General features: G+C 41.2%; 1 protein-coding gene and 1 long non-coding RNA gene across 3 annotated transcripts in view; one reads left to right on the top strand and one right to left on the bottom strand.

Moving 5' to 3' along the window:
• LOC119262208 overlaps positions 1–19,034 on the top strand; it is a 33,816-nt gene extending 14,782 nt beyond the window's left edge. The window contains exon 3 of the long non-coding RNA XR_005129481.1: positions 18,095–19,034. This is a non-coding gene — a long non-coding RNA (uncharacterized LOC119262208). The remainder of the gene's footprint in view (positions 1–18,094) is intronic.
• LOC108442843 (gastrula zinc finger protein XlCGF57.1-like) lies at positions 1,476–13,593 on the bottom strand. 2 transcript variants are annotated; one of them, XR_005129480.1, is made up of 5 exons: positions 13,140–13,593; positions 10,720–10,893; positions 10,584–10,606; positions 3,754–5,456; positions 1,476–1,941 (listed from the first exon to the last, which is right to left on the bottom strand). XR_005129480.1 is itself a non-coding variant. In XM_017723087.2 (4 exons), exons 1-4 carry the CDS (start codon positions 13,419–13,421, stop codon positions 3,959–3,961), a joined length of 1,977 nt encoding a protein of 658 aa, XP_017578576.2. In that variant the 5' UTR covers positions 13,422–13,593; the 3' UTR covers positions 3,715–3,958. The 2 variants fall into 2 exon arrangements, 1 of the variants encoding a protein (XP_017578576.2); XM_017723087.2 differs by lacking the exon at positions 1,476–1,941 and having other exon boundaries at positions 3,715–5,456.
• Positions 19,035–19,529: the final 495 nt, after the last annotated feature.

The following is a 19,529-nucleotide window of genomic DNA, read 5'->3' as shown; positions in this document are numbered from 1 at the left end:
TATATTGATACTGAAATTAAGTGTCTAGGTATGGAGTAGATTAAAAGAGCTGGAATTTAGATCAGCAATCAGATTTCACAGAGCATTTAAAGTCTTGCTCTGATTTCTTTCGGATTTCTCAGTCTAGGCAAGTGCGAAAACAGACCGTGGTACTGGAAATAAGCAAGCAGCATTGCAATGCAGCAAAACACCTTTGGACCGACGTCGAAAATGAAAATATATTCTCAATGAAATGAAGGATTTAAGTATTTCTCATGTTTTAGATGATGCGTGTTCACAGTTTCAGGTAAAGTGTAGCGATGGTTTTTCTAAAAAAAAATTTTTTAAAGTTTTATTTTGCCTAACTTTTATATCGCGTCTCTTTCTGCGAGTTCATTGGCTCATTGCAAAGTTTCCCCATTATCTGACTACTCTAGTGCATATAAACACAATCAGATTACTGAGAAAATCTGATTTTATGCAGTTATCAGGTTATTAAGTGCATGCAAACACACTCTGTGATCGCAACAGGAACCTGGATCCATTAGTTATGTGGAATGTTGATGGTAAAACGGTGGTATGTCGGAAAAAACACCCAAAACACCATAACACAATCAGATGGGGAACAAAGTACTTCATGTGGTAAAATAACCACACTTTAACCTAAATAAATACTTTGAATTAACTACTAGGCATTTTTAGTGGAATACAAGTAGTTTAAGCTCAAGTAGTTTGCTTGAATGAGATTATTTAAGGCTGCACTGATGAACAGATTACATGCATATTCATAACCACTTTCTGTGAGGGAATTCATAGAGGCACTAAACATTTCTGGTTCCCATCACCAAGACTGCAAAGACACCTGCCTGGATACATTTTTCTAGACCTGAGCATTCTGCCTCAAACCATTCTGAATGACTTTCTTTACATTTTATACACTTAATTTTGCGGAAAAGAGGTGGAATTCCCCTTTAAAGGCAAGGTAGTCTGCCAACAACAGACAGCATTCCAGCCAGTGGGAAGTGTTGCTGCATATAAAAGCATAAATAAAGGAAAAAAGCTTGCGAACTTTTGTGTGGAAGTTAAATGACAGTGATTAGAAGTGCACTGAAAATCCTGCACCTGAGTAAAATACTCCTGAGAAAGTTAGCAAAGCAAGAGTTATATGCAGATGTTTGGACTAACGGTTTTGTTGATTTTCTAAGTGAACATGTGCTTTACAGGGAACAAACTGTTAGAGCATAGTTTTTATTAAAAGTTGAACATATTGGGAATTTTATATAAAACTTTCCAACTTTTGCAAAGCACAATCTTTTTAAATTTAGCAAATAAGCAGGAATCGTGCGTTAAATTGTGCTGAGGTGTGTTCCCTGTAAAGGACGTGTTACTTTCATTGAGAAAACCCACACAAAATTTGAACAAGGGCACCTAAACCTTTGCATATGACTGTATCGCCATCCTAGTATCACAAAAAAAGAAAGAAACACAAGCAGGGCTGGGGAATACATATTTTATTAATCAGAAATAATAAGCACAACTTTAGTCAGCCCCACAAAAAAGATCAGCTCAAAATACAAAAAACAAAAACCCAAAATTTGTTTACAGATTTACCATTTCATTTTGAAAAAATAAAAATGGGTGAAATTCTCCTTTTTGTTTCAGAATAAATGGTCCATTGTATGTACTTAAACAGGGGTCGGCAACCGCATGCAGCTCTTTTTTTTAAACTGCCCTCTTGTGGCTCCACAGCAGAATTACATTTTTAGGTCAAATAAAATAATCCTCGTTTGCAGCGAAGTAAAGCTCTGCTGATCATTCTAACACAGTTTTAACAATAACTGGTCAGCAGCATTGGAGTTAATGTAGCCAGTATCTGCTAATTCATTAACCTTTGACCATGAAGGTTGGCATGCAGACAGCTGGTCCATAGCAACGCAGACAACAATCTCGCCTAGCTGGTATCTAACAAAAAGACAAAGAGAAACATTTAAGATGAACATTGATAATTGAGATGAATGGACTTGTTTGCATTCATAAGCATACCAGCTGGTTTCCAAATACTTTTAATCTGCAAGGACAAAGTGTCCAATACTAAGGAACCACAAAGCTAAAGTCAGCTTCTCATTCGCCAGCTTCTTGTTCGAATGATCCCATTCCACCTTAAACGGTGCTGCAGTTGCATTCTAAAAATTCAAGAAGCTAACGAGTGAAAAGCTGACTTCAATCCTGTTAAGAATCCAATGCTGAGAGACATTTTCCAAAAAAACGATTCTACTTTTGGAAAGGTTTCCTGCCGGAGATGCGAGAAAAGCAGCTATAGCTAAGCTTAGAGCAGAGCAGAGTAAGTCTGTGTTTTCATTTTATTAATACTTCAATAAAATTGACATAAAATGTTGTGGCTCCCAAGGTTGTTTATTTTTTGTTGAACGGACAAAATGCCTCTTCTTAACATTTGGGTTGCCGACACCCGTCCTATAAAGTAAACCCTGTAAAAAGGTCCATCAGAACTCCATTGTCTAGTTTAAATTTTTATACTTAAAACCTCCACTTAAACATTTTTCTGGCATGAAATGAAACCTCTGGGTTAGGGAGTGCACTGGTGTTAATGAACATTACATTGCCAAAAGTTTTCACTCACCTATCCCAATCATTGAATTCAAGTGTTCCAATCACTTCCATGGCCACAGGTGTATAAAACTAAGCCCCTAGGCCTGCAGACTGCTCCTACAGACATTTGTGAAAGAATGGGTCGCTCTCAGGAGCTCAGTGAATTCCAGCGTGGTACAGCGATAGGATACCACCTGTGCAAGAAGTCCAGTTGTGAGATTTCCTCACTACTAAATATTCCACAGTCAACTGTAAGTTTCATTACAACAAAGTGGAAGCGACTGGGAACAACAGCAACTCAGCCATGAAGTGGTCGGCCACATAAAATGACAGAGCTTGGTCAGCGGACGCTGAGGCGCATAGTGCGCAGAGGTCGCCGACTTTCTGCAGAGTCAATCGCTACAGACCTCCAAACTTCAAGTGGCCTTCAGATCAGCTCAGGAACAGCGTAGAGAGCTTCATGGAATGGGTTTCCATGGACAAGCAGCTGCGTCCAAGCCTTGCATCACCAAGCGCAATGCACAGCATCAAATGCAGCGGTGTAGAGCGATAGAACCCGATAGAACATCTTTGGGATGAATTAGAGCAGAGGCTGTGAGCCAGGCCTTCTCGTCCAACATCAGTGTCTGACCTCACAGATGCACTTCTGGAAGAATGGTCAAAAATTCCCAAACACCCCTAACCCAGACAGTAGACGAGCAAATACTTTTTGAAAAATAGTGTATATAGTTATTTGTCAAAGTTCGAACAAGCCTGTTCAAATGACATTTCGTTGACTTTCTGGTTGAAAATAAGTAAATAAACACATCCTCTACAAAGAAAACATCTGCATATTCAAGTTTGAGTTTAACACATAGAAAAGAAAAGAAAACAAAAAAGAAAACGTGCCACAACTTTTTGCAATATGTTAAATTCAGCAAATAAACAAAGATTGTGAATTAAAATATGCAGAAGTGTGTTCTTTGTAGAGGATAAGTTCATTTGTTTTCACTTAGAAAAACAACGTTATTTAGCTAGGGGTGCCCAAACTTTTGCATACAACCATGTGCACTGATAGCACACCAGAAAAACTGATTGTCATCTTAAACAGGCAATAAAAATTTCACGAAAGATTCTGAATTGCCAGTAAAAGTTGCTCAATTTTTTACTTCATGAGTCTGTAGATACCTCAGGCTGTACATCCTTGTAAACATTCCTGGCACTGATGGTCTTACAGCAGAATGGAGCTTCTTGTGCTGTTGGAGGGTCATCATCTGTCTAAAAGCCTTCTGACACTGCTACCACATGTTCCTTAGTCCTTGGATGTTTGATGTGTAGCCAGTTTCCCAGGGGAGTTAAAGCTCTCTCTACACTTTGAACAAGCATACAGTGTCTATGTAGTATGCACCTTGTGTTGGTGTTTCATTAGGTATGCCTTGCTGCTGAAACTCTTGTCGCAATCAATGCAGGGGTACATCGTCTTCTGTGTGTGGCTCTGTACATGTAGACGAAAACTGCTTGAACAGCTCAGGCTCTTCCCGCATTCTGGGCAGTCGTAGACTTTGGCACCTGAATGAATCGCTTGGTGTGCTCTGAAGGTGTCCTTGCGGGTGAAGATCCTCCCACAAGTGGTGCACTTAAACTGTGGCCTGGGGCCATGGGTCATCCGGTGGGACTTCAGGGTGCTGTGGTTGTTGAAACCCTGGCCGCAGTCTGGACAACGGTGGCGTCGCTCATTGCTGTGCACTTCCTCGTGGCACCGTAGACGTGATAAGGCTGCGAAAGTTTTACCGCACTGCTGGCATTCATAAGGTCTCTCATTTGTGTGTATCCTCAGATGGATCGTCAGGGAGGTTCTGTAACGAAAGCTCTTCTCGCACTGAGAGCACTTGTACTCTTTCATCGCCATGTGGACACGCCGGTGTTTCGACACATCACCCGATGATATGAAACACTTCCCACACTGGTCACAACTGTAGGGCTTCTCTCCTGTATGTATGCGCGTATGAAGTACGACGCTATAGGCTTGCTTGAAGGATTTGTCACAATATGAGCATTTGTATGGTTTGTCGGTAGAGTGGGTCTTAATGTGCGCATCGAGGTGGGAGCCTCTCCGGAAGCGGCTATCGCAGAGCAGGCACTGGAAGGGGCGGTCCTCCTTGTGAATGAGTTCATGCAGCTTGAGGGTCGGCTTCCTCAGAAAGCGCTTCCCACACACGGTGCAGCCGAAGGGCAACTGCCCCGTGTGACTGTGCAAGTGAACACTCAGGTCATTCTTCCGAATGAACTTCTTATCACACTGAGGGCAAGGAAAGGGCTTCTCTTTCATATGTGTTAACCTATGATCCTTCAAGGTCGCTGGCGTGACAAACAGTTTTCCGCAGTGGTCACATTGGTGTGGCTTCTCACCCTCATGTCTCCGCAGGTGCAATTTAAGCGCATACCTCTGACTGAAGCTTCTTCCACATAGGGAACAAGTGAAAGGCTTCTCTCCGGTGTGGCTCCTTACGTGGGTCTCCAGGCCACTCTTCCTGATGAACTTCTTCTCGCAGTACGAGCAGTGGAAGAGCTTCTCGCCCTTATGTAGCCGCATATGCAACTTAAGCTCATGCTTGCTAGTATATTTCTTTCCACAGGTGGGGCACCGATGCGGCCGCCATAAGGAGTGGGATTTCTGGTGTGCTTTCAGGGCAGATTTGCTCTTGAAACTCTTGCCACACTCAGTACACAGGTTGGACCTCAAACCCATAACAGGAGACTGGGTTTTTAGGCTAGCTTGTGCTACTTTCAGACTCACAGCAATTTTGCTTGATGTCAGCTGATCAGTGGAATCTGGTTTTTGGTTGCGGGAGCAAATTTCAGTGTTTACAAGCTGCTCATCATCCTTTAATCTACAAAAGTGGGGAATAAATGTTAGTGTTGAAAACATGGGTTTTAGCTAGTTGTGTGTAGAATGTATCCTGCTTTAAATGGACAGTACTGTGCAAAAGTCAAAGTCCACCCATAATCTACTCATATTCCAGCACAGATTATTACACATTATTCATTGTTCAGTATTAAGAACAAAAGTAGAAAACTCAAAAAGATGCCTCAATAACCAAAGTTTTCAGTTTTTTGTCCACATTTTATCTTAATTACGTCTTCCTTTCTTTTCAGGAGACTTGCTTTCAGGTCTTCAAAGAAATCTGAGGGATATCCACGGCTCAAAAGTTCAGTCTTAGACATTGATTGCATTTTCTGCTTCTCACAGTCCAAATAATCCTGAACACATTTAGTGATGCAGAGATATGGACTCTGGGGTGGTCATTCCATTGTTCTGACAAGACCAACAGCTTCTACTGTTTTTCTTTTTGTCATTTTTTTCTCTAATGACATCTTGACAGCTACTTGAGACTCGTAGCTTTAAGTCCTGTTAATGTGATGGTGACAGCTTGTATGGGCTACCAGATCTTGCACAGTTGTTAGGATTCTGATTTTAATAAAATAATATCTTAAAAATACAACCCCAATTCCAAAAAAGCTGGGACGCTGTGTAGAACAAAGATAAAGAATGCAAAGATTTTCATCTCCCATAAACCCATATTTTATTCACAATAGAACATGGAACACATAACAGATGTTGGAACTGAGACATGCGACTATTTTATGAAATTTTATGAAATGTATTCACTCATTTAGAACAGATGAACCATGTCTACCATTGTGTAGCATCCCCTCTTCTTTTAACAACATTCTATAAATGTCTGGGAAGTGAGGAGACCAACTGCTGGAGTGTCCCATTCTTGTCTGATGTAGGATTCTAGCTGCTCAACATTCCTGCGTCTTTATTTAGTGTCATGATCCAGCAATTGCTTTCCATTGGTAAAGGGTCTGGACTACAAGTAGGCCAGTTCAGCATCTGGACTCTTCCTTCTGGGAAGCTAGGCTGTTCTGATGGATGAGGTTTGTGGTTTAGCATCGTCTTGCTGAAATATGCAAGGCCTTCCCTGAAAAAGACGCTGTCTGGATCGAAGCACACACTATGAGCAAAGTATTTGCTCATCTGCCTTCACACGCATATGAAATTGAGTGACATCCCATTCTTAATCCATAGGGTTTAATATGATGTCGGCCCACCCTTTGCAGTTATAACAACTTCAACTCTTCTGGGGAGGCTTTCCACAGGGTTTAGGAGTGTGTTCATGGGAATTTTTGACCGTCCTTCCAGAAGCGCATTTGTGAGGTCAGGCACTGATGTTGGACAAGAAGGCCTGGCTCACAGTCTCCGCTCTAATTCATCCCAAAAGGTGTGAGGTCAGGACTCAATCAGGCCAGTCAAGTTCTTCCACACCAAACTCACTCATCCATGTCTTTATGTACCTTGCTTTGTGCACTGGTGTGCAGTCATGTCAGAACAGGAAGGGGCCAATTATTAGAAAAAATATATTGTCGGAGATTTTAATATCCACTTTGGAAATCCTCAAAATGCACCAAGTAAAGCATTTATATCCCATGTTGTCATTTGGCTGACGCTCTTATCCAGAGCGACTTACAATTTGATCATTTTACATAGGAAGGCCAAGGCGGTGTTAGGAGTCTTGCCCAAGGACCCTTATTGGTATAGTGTGGGGTGTTGGCCCAGGTGGGGATTGAACCCCAGTCTACAGCATAGACAGCAGAGGTGTTAACCACTATCCCAATATCCATCATAGACTCCGTAGGTTTCACCCAAATTATAAAAGGTGCCCACACACTACCACAACCACACTCTAGACTTAATTCTGACCTTGTAGACATGGATAACAGACCATTACTTAATCTCATATGAAATTCACTTTAGAGGTAATGTGCGTTCATCACCATGTTAAGCGGACTATACTTGGCGTATCTTGCTTTTGTACCTTTAGTGGTTAGATTTATACCCCCTAGATTTACAACCCCCACCTTTACTGTTGTCAGTTGTTGACACTTCCCCTTACCTCGTGCTGAGCCAGCACATCTCATGCTTCCCCCTCAACTCCCCTCTGTCTCACTATATCATTAGAAACATCACTCTCATCAGTATACTTGTCTTAATAAGCCAAAGAAGGGGAAGGGTACTGAGAAGCCAATGGGTAAAACAGAAGGAGAAGTGCACTGGTAGGGCAGGGGTGGGACAAAGTGCACGGCTAGAGCGGGGGAGCATTAATGATCATTACACTATTTGTTAGTACGTGGTTTCTACATTGATATGATACCAATCATTAACAGAGTATAATACTGATTTGCTCATTAACAGAGTATAATACTGATTTTTCTAACAAGGATACTTTTCAATCTACTCTAGATAGTGTGGCTCCATTAAAAAGTTAAACAGTAAGTTACTGAACCCCAGCTGCCATTAGCCTATAGCAGCAATGTTTTTATGAATATCTCAGTGAAAAAACTGAAAACATTAGGCAGAAAATTCAGAATACACAAACTTTACAAACCCACTGCCTTATAATGCCGGTCTAAATCTTTAGAATATATAATCACTGCAGAGAGGCTGGAATCATTTACCTTAGATCAAGAAAATGAACTAGTTAAAATGGTTTCTTCCGCAAAATCTTCTACTTGTATGTTAGATCTGAATCCTACAGGTTTACTCAAAGAAATTTTGCCAGAAATAACCAAGTCTATTCTGTCAATAATAAGCTCCTCTCTTAGCCTTGGATGCATCCCAAAAACTCTTAAACTAGCAGCAATTAGACTGATTAAGAAAGCTAACCTCGATCCCTGCAAACCATCAAATTATAGACCCATCTCCAATCTCCGCTTTATATCTAAGATCTTGGAAAAAGCGGTAGCAAAACAACTAAGTTCCTATTTGTATAAGAATCATATACATGAAAATTTAAGTCTGGATTTAGGCCACATCATAGTAAAGAGACAGCACTAGTAAAAATTGTAAATGAACTTTTATTATTCCTGACAAAGGAAATGTGTCTTTGCTAGTCTTCCTCAATTTTAGTGCAGCATTTGACACAATAGACCACTCTATCTTACTAGATAGAGTAGAAAACCATGTAGGGGTAACAGGAGTAACTCTTTCCTGGTTCAGGTGCTACCTCACTGATCACCATCAGTTTGTTAACGCAAACGGTGAATCATCCTTAGAAAAGTAAAGTATGGTGTTCCACAAGCCTCTGTTTTAGGACCTATATTATTCACAATATACAATGCTGCCACTGCATAATAATAAACTAATCAAATTAACCATTGCCCCACCTGTTGTACCCACTTTGTACTATAATACTTTTACTAACAATGTTTGCTATCTGGTGTCGACCAGAGGAGGATGGCTTCCCCTTCTGAGTCTTGGTTTCTTCAAGGTTTCTTCCTACTGCTATATAAATAAGTTTTGCTTGCTTGCCATCTCCAAACTGTTCCCACAAAGTTGGGAGCATGAAATTGTCCAAAATCTCTGGTCTGCGGAAGCATTAAGAGTTCCTTTCACTGGAGCTAAGGGGCCGAGCCCAACTCCTGAAAAACAACCCCACACAATAATCCCCCCTCCACCAAACTTTACACTTGGCACAATGCAGTCAGACAAATACCGTTCTCCTGGCAACAGCCAAACCCAGACTCGTCCATCAGACAGACAGAGAAGCGTGATTCATCACTCCAGGGAACACGTCTCCACTGCTCTAGAGTCCAGTGGCGGCGCTTTACACCACTGCATTCGACGCATCGCATTGTGTTTGGTGATGTAAGGCTTGGAAGCAACTGTTCGGCCATGGAAACCCATTCCACGAAGCTCTCTACGCTGTTCCTGAGCTGATCTGAAGGCCACATGATGTTTGGAGGTCTGTAGCGATTGACTCTGCAGAAAGTTGCCAACCTTTGTGCACTATGCACCTCAGCATCCGCTGACCCCGCCCTGTCATTTTATATGACCAACCGCTGTGTGGCTAAGTTGCTGTCGTTCCCAATTCCACTTTTTTATAATACCACTGACAGTTGGATGGGTGAGTGTCTACTTTTTTCAATATAGTGCATGTTGTTCTAAACCTTCTATATATACACTGTTCAGCTTTGATAGTGCCTTTCCAGATGTGTAAGCTACCCACACCGTAGGCGCTAATGCAACCCCATACCATCAGAGATGCAGGCTTTTGAACTGTGTGCTGATAACAAGCTCTTCTACTCTTGAATCCACACAACACTGTCAGTGTCCATGTTTTCCAAAAAAATAAATAAAATTTTTGATTAAACTGACCACAGAATAGTTTTGCATTTAGCAAAAGTCCATTTTAAATGAGCTTTGGCTCAGAGAAGGCAGTGGCATTTCTGGTTCATGTTGACATACGACTTCGCCTTTACATGATACATGACAACCAAATTTGAATACAATGATTTCGGGAAGTGTTCCTGAGCCCATCCAGTGATTTCCAGTACAGAATCCCGCCTGTTTTTAAATCATCACAAGATCACAAGCTTCCAATACTGACTTGTCCAGGACGTACAGGGATTTCTCCAGATTCTCTGAATCTTTTGATGATATTATGTACTGTAGATGGTTGGATGTCCAAAGTCTTTGCAATTTTACAATTTTTTGACGCAGTTTTTCGCAGAGAAGCTCTGCCCATCTTTGCTTCTGAGAGCCTCTCTAAAATGGTCTTTTTACACTCAGTCATGTGAGTTATTTGCAAATTGCTCCATCATGGTTTTTGTTAGTACCACTTACTTTTCCAGACTTTCATTGCCCCTGTCCCAACTTTAAGATGCGTTGCTGCCAAGTTCTAAATGAGTTAATGCTTTTCATGAAATGGTAAAATGTCTACTTTTCAACATCTGATGTGTGTTCCATTTTCTATTGTGCGATTATTTGCAAATCATTGCATTCGGTTTGATTTACATTTTACACAGCATCCCAACCTCTTTGGAATTGGGGTTGTAATAGCTTGTTCTTAATGGCTTCTTCGACTGAAAATTAAATAAATGACGTGTGGTCCCTGACTTGCACATTACTGTATGAGCCAATTAAAATCAAAGGGATAATAAACAATCACACTTACTTGTTTCTCCTGGACTGCTCAATCTAAAAACATAGAAAGAACTGTTAGTCATAATCTAGGTGAACCATGTTAGCCCAACTATTACAGGTCAACATTTTGCGTATCAATTTATGTCCTTTGTTACCATTATACTTACCTTTGGTTTAAACCCACATGTGATGGTTTCTTTCAAGCTGAAAGTAGCTGTTTTCTTCTGAGCTATTGGCCCGTATTTGATCTTCATCGACATCCGGTTTGCAGTACCACTCTTCTCACTTCCAGCTGATGCCACGGTGCTCACAGCCCTTGGAAGCCCCATCTTTGGTTGTGTCTGCCAAGATCAAAACCATCACTGTGAGGCACTCATACAACAGGAAAGTTTAGAGGTGAACTAGTCCTGCTTTATCTGCTTGACGCATTATTCTGCTTCGATTCCCACACTTTCTATTACTGTTCATCTACTGCTTGCAAGATTACATAATCCACAGATGGTGGCCTACATTAGGGGGTTTGTAGTGGACCAAAAAGACAAAGGCTAAACATCTGCTACCTTCGTTTGCACAGAATGTCAGTGTGCATTGAGGAACTGTATGATTTACATGCTCCAGTGGTTTCTTTACATACAAGACACACTACCTTAACCTAAATTCCAGTTACATTTAAAGGAATCTTTTAAAAGGAATCTCCTTGTGCCCACATATCACCAATCATGCTCCTTGCAGGGCAACATTAACCAAGGGTCCTACTTTGGCCAGCCCTGCCTTAGACACACTACCGAACCTTCACTTCACAGTAGAATACAAGTGAAAGCAAGTAAATTAGTCTGATTATGGAGGTTAGCCATAATAATAAACTGGACTACTGCTCACGCTCAGAACTTCAATCGTAACAGTGCTTCAAAGCTCCAGATTGAGCATGACAGCCCATGTTTAGATGCTCATCTTAAGCTGCAGTGGTTTAAAGTTATGTACAGCCCATTCTCTATTAAGCTCAAAGACGACTGAACGATGCTAAGAACACCTTAACCATGCAAAGGGTTCTTTGAGTGTTCAGGGTTCTTGTATTATGCAGGATAAAACATAAATAAAGCACAATATGGCCTAGCATATTGGAACAAGTGCCTCAAAACAAGCTTCCCTCGTAGAGCATAAGAGGGAAGAAACACACTTTTTAGGAGGCGAGTCAACTTATGAACTTCTCAAGGCCGAACGGCCAAGCCGGATAAACACCAGCAATCGTGTTAGGGTGTGGTAGGATGTGCCTTGTACATTGTCTTTTTTAAAAAATGATACAGATCTGGCTTAGAGATAATGGTTTCCACATGGTTCCATTATTGGACATAAATGATTCCATACGTTAGATGTATGGGCATTCATTTGGACATAATGGTGATGTAATGAGATTAGGAGATAACAAAAAGGGGCGGGGTGACACCACCCCATCCTTACTGAGGGTATAAATTATGTGTACAAACCCTGTATCTGTGGGAGTGTTGTCTGAAGGCCTTTGAGAAGCATTCTCCATGCTCAAGAAGAATAAATGACCTGCACGTCTGACGTCCGAAGAGTCTTGATTCTTTTATTTTCCTTCAACAAAGCGTTAAATTCGTCTTATTTTACCATTGACATTTACGGTATTTGGCAGACGCTCTTATCCAGAGCGACTTACAATTTGATTATTGTTACACAGGTAGGCCAAGGCGGTGTTAGGAGTCTTGCCCAAGGACTCTTATTGGTATAGTGTAGGGTGTTTGCCCAGGTGGGGATTGAACCCCAGTCTACAGTGTAGAAGGCAGAGGTGTTAACCACTACACTAACCAACCACCAACCATAAAGAATACCCAGGCTTAGTAGTCGAACAAGTGTCAAGCGACGACAGTTCTATACAAAACTGTTTTCTTTACTAAAGAACTGTTGAACAGCCATAACTTTAAGAGTGTATAGCACCAGAAAAGGTTTATTTTTCCTTCAATTGACATAACAGTAGTAGAACCCTTTGAGTGCTATATAGAACCATTTTCAAACATGTTCTATACAGAACCATGTACATCACAATCTTAAGAGCGATTCAACCACGCAAAGGGTTCTTTGAGTGTTGGTACAAGCTTGACATTGTAACAACAGAAGAACCCTTTTAGGTGCTAAACAGAATTTCAAAAAAAGGTTCTATATAGAACCTTTACAACAAATTCTCCATCAATCTGAAAATAGTTTATATAGCACCAAAATGGATTCCTCTATTGTTACAAGCTTTCAGAAGCATTTTCAAAAAGGTTCTAGACAAAACCATAAGCATCACCATCAATCTGAAGAACTATGTGCCCATGCAAAGCACCACCTAAGCCTGCAAATGTTCTGCGTAGAACTCGTAGTTCATGCCATTACTAAAGAACCCTTGAAGAACCATCTTTTAATGTATAGAAGAGTGTGTGCTTTGCATTTTCTCTGACAAAGGATATAAAGTTCTTTAAAACTGGTTAAGTAAACCTTAGACACTTCATTAGCTTAAAATAAACAAATGAAAAATAAATAAACAAATAAATAACAATCTGTTCACATATAAACATTATAAACTCACCATCTTACTTCCTTTGTTCTTCACCACCAGAAGGTTAGAGCTGGCAGCCTCTGCACCATTTGAACCAGGCATGGAACCCAAGCTGTGTAGGAGAACTTCACATGATGGCTCTCTCAAACAAACAGGGCATCTGAGGGACCCTGTTAACTCCCAGTAACAGTGTAGGCAGCTTTTACACAACCTGTGGCAGCATCTTAGAATCACAGGGGCGGTTAAATAACCCTCACAAAGTGCACAGATGGAGTCTTCAAGAGGAAACGACTGTCTAGTCTTATCAGCCATTCTCCAACACTTCCACAAAACAATCCAAAAAGCTGGAGGCAGATCAGCTATTAGGCTAATTCAGTGTTATCTTCTACAGGTGGGACTTGTCACCTACAAACCAGCTAAGTTTGCTCAGTGTTCCAACTCGTGGACTAAGTACTGAAACTGCATGGTTCCTCTTTCTCTGGGCTCTTATGGTGGCTGGCTGTGAAGCTCATGAGGAAACTTAGCACCACCTCTTGGAGAGGAGGGTACATGTTCTCAGGCCTTGTACTGAGGCTTGTAGAAAGTAAGAGATCTTTAAAAAGGCCTTTATGAAAGCTATTATGCCAGTGCACCCTGAGAAACTGTACTTTTTAGATGCTTCGGTTGGGGGTTTGTGTACAGGACACACCTTGCCTTTATAATGTACTGTCAACTATAATGTCATTAAACCATCAAGGGTGAAATACTTCAAAATTTAGAGAAAAATAAGATGACAAAAATGTGAAGTTGTTTGAAAATACACGTTCTCTCAATTGAAGGTTAGGCAACTTTCTAGTAGGCTAAACAGGCCTTGTTATATAATATGATTTTCAGATTTTTGAAAATGGTTCTATATAGCACTAAAAAGGGTTCTGCTACTGTTATGGCAATTGAAGGGAAAAAAGGACCCATGGGCTCCACTTTGGCCAGCCCTGCCTTAAAGGTGTGGTGAGAAATGTTTAGTAGCATATAGTGGTGAGGTTCAGCTCCTTCACCCTTTCCTTTCCAAGCGTGTAGTGGAACCTACAGTGAAAATCACCGATCCCAATTTCGTTTTGCTTCTTCGTGGTTTTGCATCTCTTACGACGAGGATTCAACCTCCCTGGCTTTTTCTTGTGCTAAATAATAAGTACGATCCTCCATGTGTCTTAATTTTCATAAGCCCCATGACATCACAACAAATGCATTTGCTGCTTTCTTTTATTTGTTCCTTCGTCTCTTTCCACCACACTCAGTTTACTCAGCTGGATGCATGTTAGACCCCAATATCATATCAGTATCATATATAGAGTTTGTATATCAAGGCTTAGACACCTCAGTATCCTGCTAGAGATGTGAGAGAAGTGGCTATAGTTGAACTAAAGCTTAAAGCACAGCAAAGTCTGTGTTTTCATTTTTATTATATTTTTAGTCTACACTAGGACATCAGCACATGCTAAGACATTACTTTTAAGTGATACTTTTTTAAGTGATACTTTTTTGATCCCACAAACGGGGAAATTCCACCTCCACATTTAACCCATCCGTGAAGTGAAACACCACATACACACTAGTGAACACACACACACTAGGGGGCAGTGAGCACACTTGCCCGGAGCGGTGGGCAGCCCTATCCACGGCGCCCGGGGAGCAGTTGGGGGTTAGGTGTCTTGCTCAAGGACACCTCAGTCATGGACTGTCGGCCCTGGGGGTCGAACCGGCAACCTTCCGGTCACAGGGCCAGCTCCCTAACCTCCAGCCCACGACTGCCCCCCTTATCTATTACCTAGATAAAATGAACATAAAATGTCGCGGCTTCTGAGGTGGTTCGCTTTTTTTTTACTGAAAGAAGAAAATGGCTCTTAACATTGGGGTTGCTGACCCCTGCTCTAGCCATTAGGACTTAAAATAAATCTGCATGTTTCCTGTCAGCTACATCACGCATGGCTGCATCTTCCCGTTTCAGCAGCAGCCTGGTTTAACTGCTCTCTATCCTGGACATGTAGTATGTCTCAATTCACATTTGCATCTAGCAATCATGTATGCTTTTTATAACCACCCACGTGGAAAGAGGAGCTTCTGACTAATAATAAACGGATCGTGTGCCTGAACCTTGATGTCGTTTGTTCTAATGCATTCTCCGGAGCTCTGAGGAGGGCCAACAGATCCAGTGAGGTCACAGTGGGATCAGAAAGGGACAAAAGGGAAGATCTTGATGATCACATGTGATTTGATCCAGTCTTAAACCAGAATACATATATATAACACCAGTGAATGAAACACAATCTACTGAAAACAGAAAATTCAATTCCACTTTATTGTTATTAGACATATGCAGGGGTGCAGTGGCCACTTTATGAACTTCAACTTATAGGTCCACAATAAACACCAGCCAGCCACCTTCTTGTATCTACACACTTTGTCCATTTTATTAGCTCCATTTTCCAAATAGGAGCAATTTAGTTGTACAATTACAGACATATACACTCACCGGCCACTTTATTAGGTGCACCTTGCTAGTAAAAGGTTGGACCCCCTTTTGCCTTCAGAACTGCTTTAATTCTTCGTGTCATACTTTCAACAAGGTGTTGGAAACGTTCCTCAGAGATTCTGGTTGGTTATTTGAGTTCCTGTTGTCTTTCTATCATCTGGAACCAGTCTGCCCGTTCTCCACTGACCTCTCACATCAACAAGGCATTCTCGTCCACACAACTGACCGCTCACTGGATATTTCCTCTTTTTGGACCGTTCTCTGTAAACCCTAGAGATGGTTGTGCGTGAAAATCCCAGCAGATCAGCAGGTTCTGAAATACTCAGACCAGCCCGTCTGGCACCAACAACCACGCCACGTTCAAAGCCCATTAAATCCCCTTTCTTCCCCGTTCTGATGCTCGGCCTGCACTTCAGCAAGTTGCCTTGACCACCTCTACACGCCTAAATGCATTGAGTTGTGGCCGTGTGATTGGCTGATGTGTATGTGTGTATATATATATATTTATATATATATATATATATATATATAGATAAACATACACACACATACACAGCAGTGAAGACACAACTCTTATACCCACCTCACACCCTCCCTTCTCCTTTTCTGCTCTTCAGTCACCCCCACCCCCCAATCCCGCCCGCAATCTGAAAACAGTGTAGAACATTAAGTACAGTCACTACCTAAACCTATTTTCATATTTCCTGCAATTAAATAAACATGTGTTTCGATGAAAGTTATATTATTATTATTAACAATTTTATGCGTGTACAGCTATTCAAAGCTGTGTTTGCTAGCCATGCATTTCAAAATTTGCTGAAATTGTCACCACCAAATAAAAACCGAATAGAAACATTTGCTGCAAAATGGAGCGTTGAATCATTTATTTGAATAAAATGAACATAATTAAGGTAGAGGGTTGCTCGAAGTCCAAGCCAGTTAAAAGACCCAAATGTGTTTTGAATTCTGACTTTGAACCAATTTAGTACAATGAGCCATTTCATTGGCTGTGTGTTGGTGAGGGAAGATACATACATGTGGTTGAATTCCAAATGCAGGAGCCAGTATTTAAAATCCTACGTAGTGCACTAAGGAGCTGTTGGAGATTCAGCCCCAGTATGGGCAGAGGGTTGCCGTTAGCTTGGTGCCAAATAAGACTCACAAGGGTAATTTGGTGACCAAAAAGTACTTACACAACAAAGGTTTTGGCATTAAACAGCGCTGTGTAATGTTTATTATTACACAAAAAAAGATCATGTACAACGATGGGCGACGTTCTTCTACTTAAAAATGCATGTGACCGTGTGTAAATGAGTATGTCGCAAACGCTGTTTAGAGACCAGCGGAGGAACAAGAGATGACCAGTTGGAAGGACAGGTGGATATTGTTTTCTTTTTTGTTAGTTTTGTTAATAAACCTGTTCACATTTCATTCATCTCTTCATTTCGGTAACCCCCCTTCCCTCCATACCTTCTCCTAACCCCACATTTCAGGCAAAGGAATTTCTTTCCTTGCTTCAGGCCCTGTCTGGTGTCTGCTGGGTACTGGGTCCCGGCCTCCTGCTCAACAAAACCACGGGGCTCATTCCCAGAAATATTTTCTCAGGACAGGACACTTTATGTATCCTCTCTGGTCTTACCTGGCCACATCCCTGATCACATAAGATGTTTGGAGTGGGAACGGCATCCTCCTCCTCCTCCTCACCGCAAGCAGGAAACCCCTTTAGCTATAGAATTATTCATGATGTAATTGTGGATGTGGGCCATCAGAGTGGTGTATAAAAGGGGGGGCAAAGGGAATCATGCTGCTGAAGCTACCGATCAGAGATGGCAGGACCTCTACACCTTCTTCACATGGCTTGGGTGTGCTGGAGTCAGGCAGTGGGTCAAACCTAAACTAACATGCAGTGACTTCAAAGAATTTACTCGCACTTTATATTGTGTCTCAAATAACTGTAGTTATGTGTGAACAACATAAGCAACGACAATGAAACTAACGTAGGAGTACATGTTACAGATGGATTACAGACGTCCACCTTATGTCATTACACAGGTGTATCTTAACAGTTGTAACAGCCTATTCTCTCACACGTAATTACACAAGGGGAATAACACAAATCTAATTCATTTGTGATCAGAATTATTTTTTTTCCCCCAGCAATAAAAGGAAGCGTGTCATAACTAAAATTAGTCATTACTTCCAGTGTATCTGCCTGCTTTCCTCACATATAGCTAGCATTTATGGTAATTAAATATGTTGCATTAAATTAAATGAGGCAAAACTGAAGTTGATATTGTGTAATTACATAGGCTGTACTTCTGTAATCCATCTGTAACATTAACCAAATCAGTAGTTAGTGTTGTTGCATGTTATTCATGTGTAACTACACAGTTATTAGGCTCAATTGATATAAAGTGGGACCAAGAATTTGTATGTGTTCATGGAAGGTGCACTTACATTGTTCTCTGTTTTGCAGTAAATGGTACAACACCAACCGTAGTTGGTTTCACAGCTTTCCTTGATCGAAGCCTGAATGCCTCACACATGTTGGCAACGCCTACAATCCTCAAACAGGTTTGGTTTTCTAATTAAAGAAAAGTGGTGAAAAACCTTACTTAGCTGTAGGCATATTTACAGCTCCAGGTGGAAGACTGTACTCCTTTAGCTACTCGGGAGCCACATGGACTAAAACAGACCTGAAAGAAGTGCTATATAAGAACAAGAAGCATGTGACCACCATCTACGGTAGCGGAGGAGGGGGATTTGAGGCTGTTTTCAAATCAATCGCACTGCAACTGAACCAAGGAGACACAGTCTACATTGTTATGAAGAAGAACTCGAGCGCCTTCGAGAACCGCAATTACAAAAGCAACCACAACACTTGTAGTGGTTTTCTGCTGTATCCACTGTGAAAGTCTAAAGGAAAGTGCGAAATTTCAATAGAGAAGGTGAACTTTGGTTTCCAATGCTTACATTAATTGCAAAGTGATTCAATCCCTGGTGCTTCTGGACATGTTCTGTCCTTTGTTTCTCTCAAATGTGATGCTGTACTGAGGTGCAATCAGCTGGATATCTGTTAAAATTGTTCATGATCTTTGAAGCCTAATAAAAGTTTGTGAAGTGCAAAGCTGTCTGTGCAACTTTGTCAGGTTGGCAGTGTTAAAAGTACCATAGAATTTATTTATTCAGTATTTTAACTTGTTTTCTGAAGATATGTGACTTTGGTCAGGGTGAAATACAGCCAGGTAGTTTTACAAGCCCATTTACAACTCTGTGATTTGGCCCTAGAATGAAACAAGTTGTTCTCCCTTTTTTGGGGGGGCTCATGGATAATATGATGACCTCTGCTCCAATTTGCTGGTTTACAGCGAGGCACTGCGATGGCTCACACAGAAGCAACATGTTGAATCAGACACAGGCAGGTCACTTAGAGGTCGCTGTTCGGGTTCTGATGCTAATAACGGAGCTGTCCCTCTCGTCAGTCTCATTAGTGTCGAACACTAAGGCCCAATCCCATTTCACCCCTTGCCCCCACCACTTAGCCCTCTGTTTTGTGCGTTCACGACAAGGCATTGGGTGTCCCAATATTTTGTTGATATAGAGGGTGAAGTGTTAGGTCTTCATGGCCCTCCAAATTGAGGTTTTGCAGACTCCAGAGTGTTAGGAGACAAAAAAGACAAACCAACAAGATGGAGCGACCAAAGAAACCCACAAATGGGACTATTTTCTCCATTCAAACTTACAACAAGCATTTTATTTTCTTAATGTGGTTTCAATGCATTATTGTTGTTTTCCTTTAACAAGTATAAAATAAACACTAATAGCATGCTAATGTCTCAGAAGCTAAATAGCTAATTTTCCCGTCCCACCTTAAATGGCGCTTCAGGTGAGCGAAATGTTGGACTATTTAA

Source organism: Pygocentrus nattereri, chromosome 2 (assembly GCF_015220715.1).
Source record: "Pygocentrus nattereri isolate fPygNat1 chromosome 2, fPygNat1.pri, whole genome shotgun sequence".
Taxonomy (NCBI): domain Eukaryota; kingdom Metazoa; phylum Chordata; class Actinopteri; order Characiformes; family Serrasalmidae; genus Pygocentrus; species Pygocentrus nattereri.
Note: the sequence above shows the minus strand (reverse complement) of the source record. Positions and strands in the feature narration are given on the sequence as shown.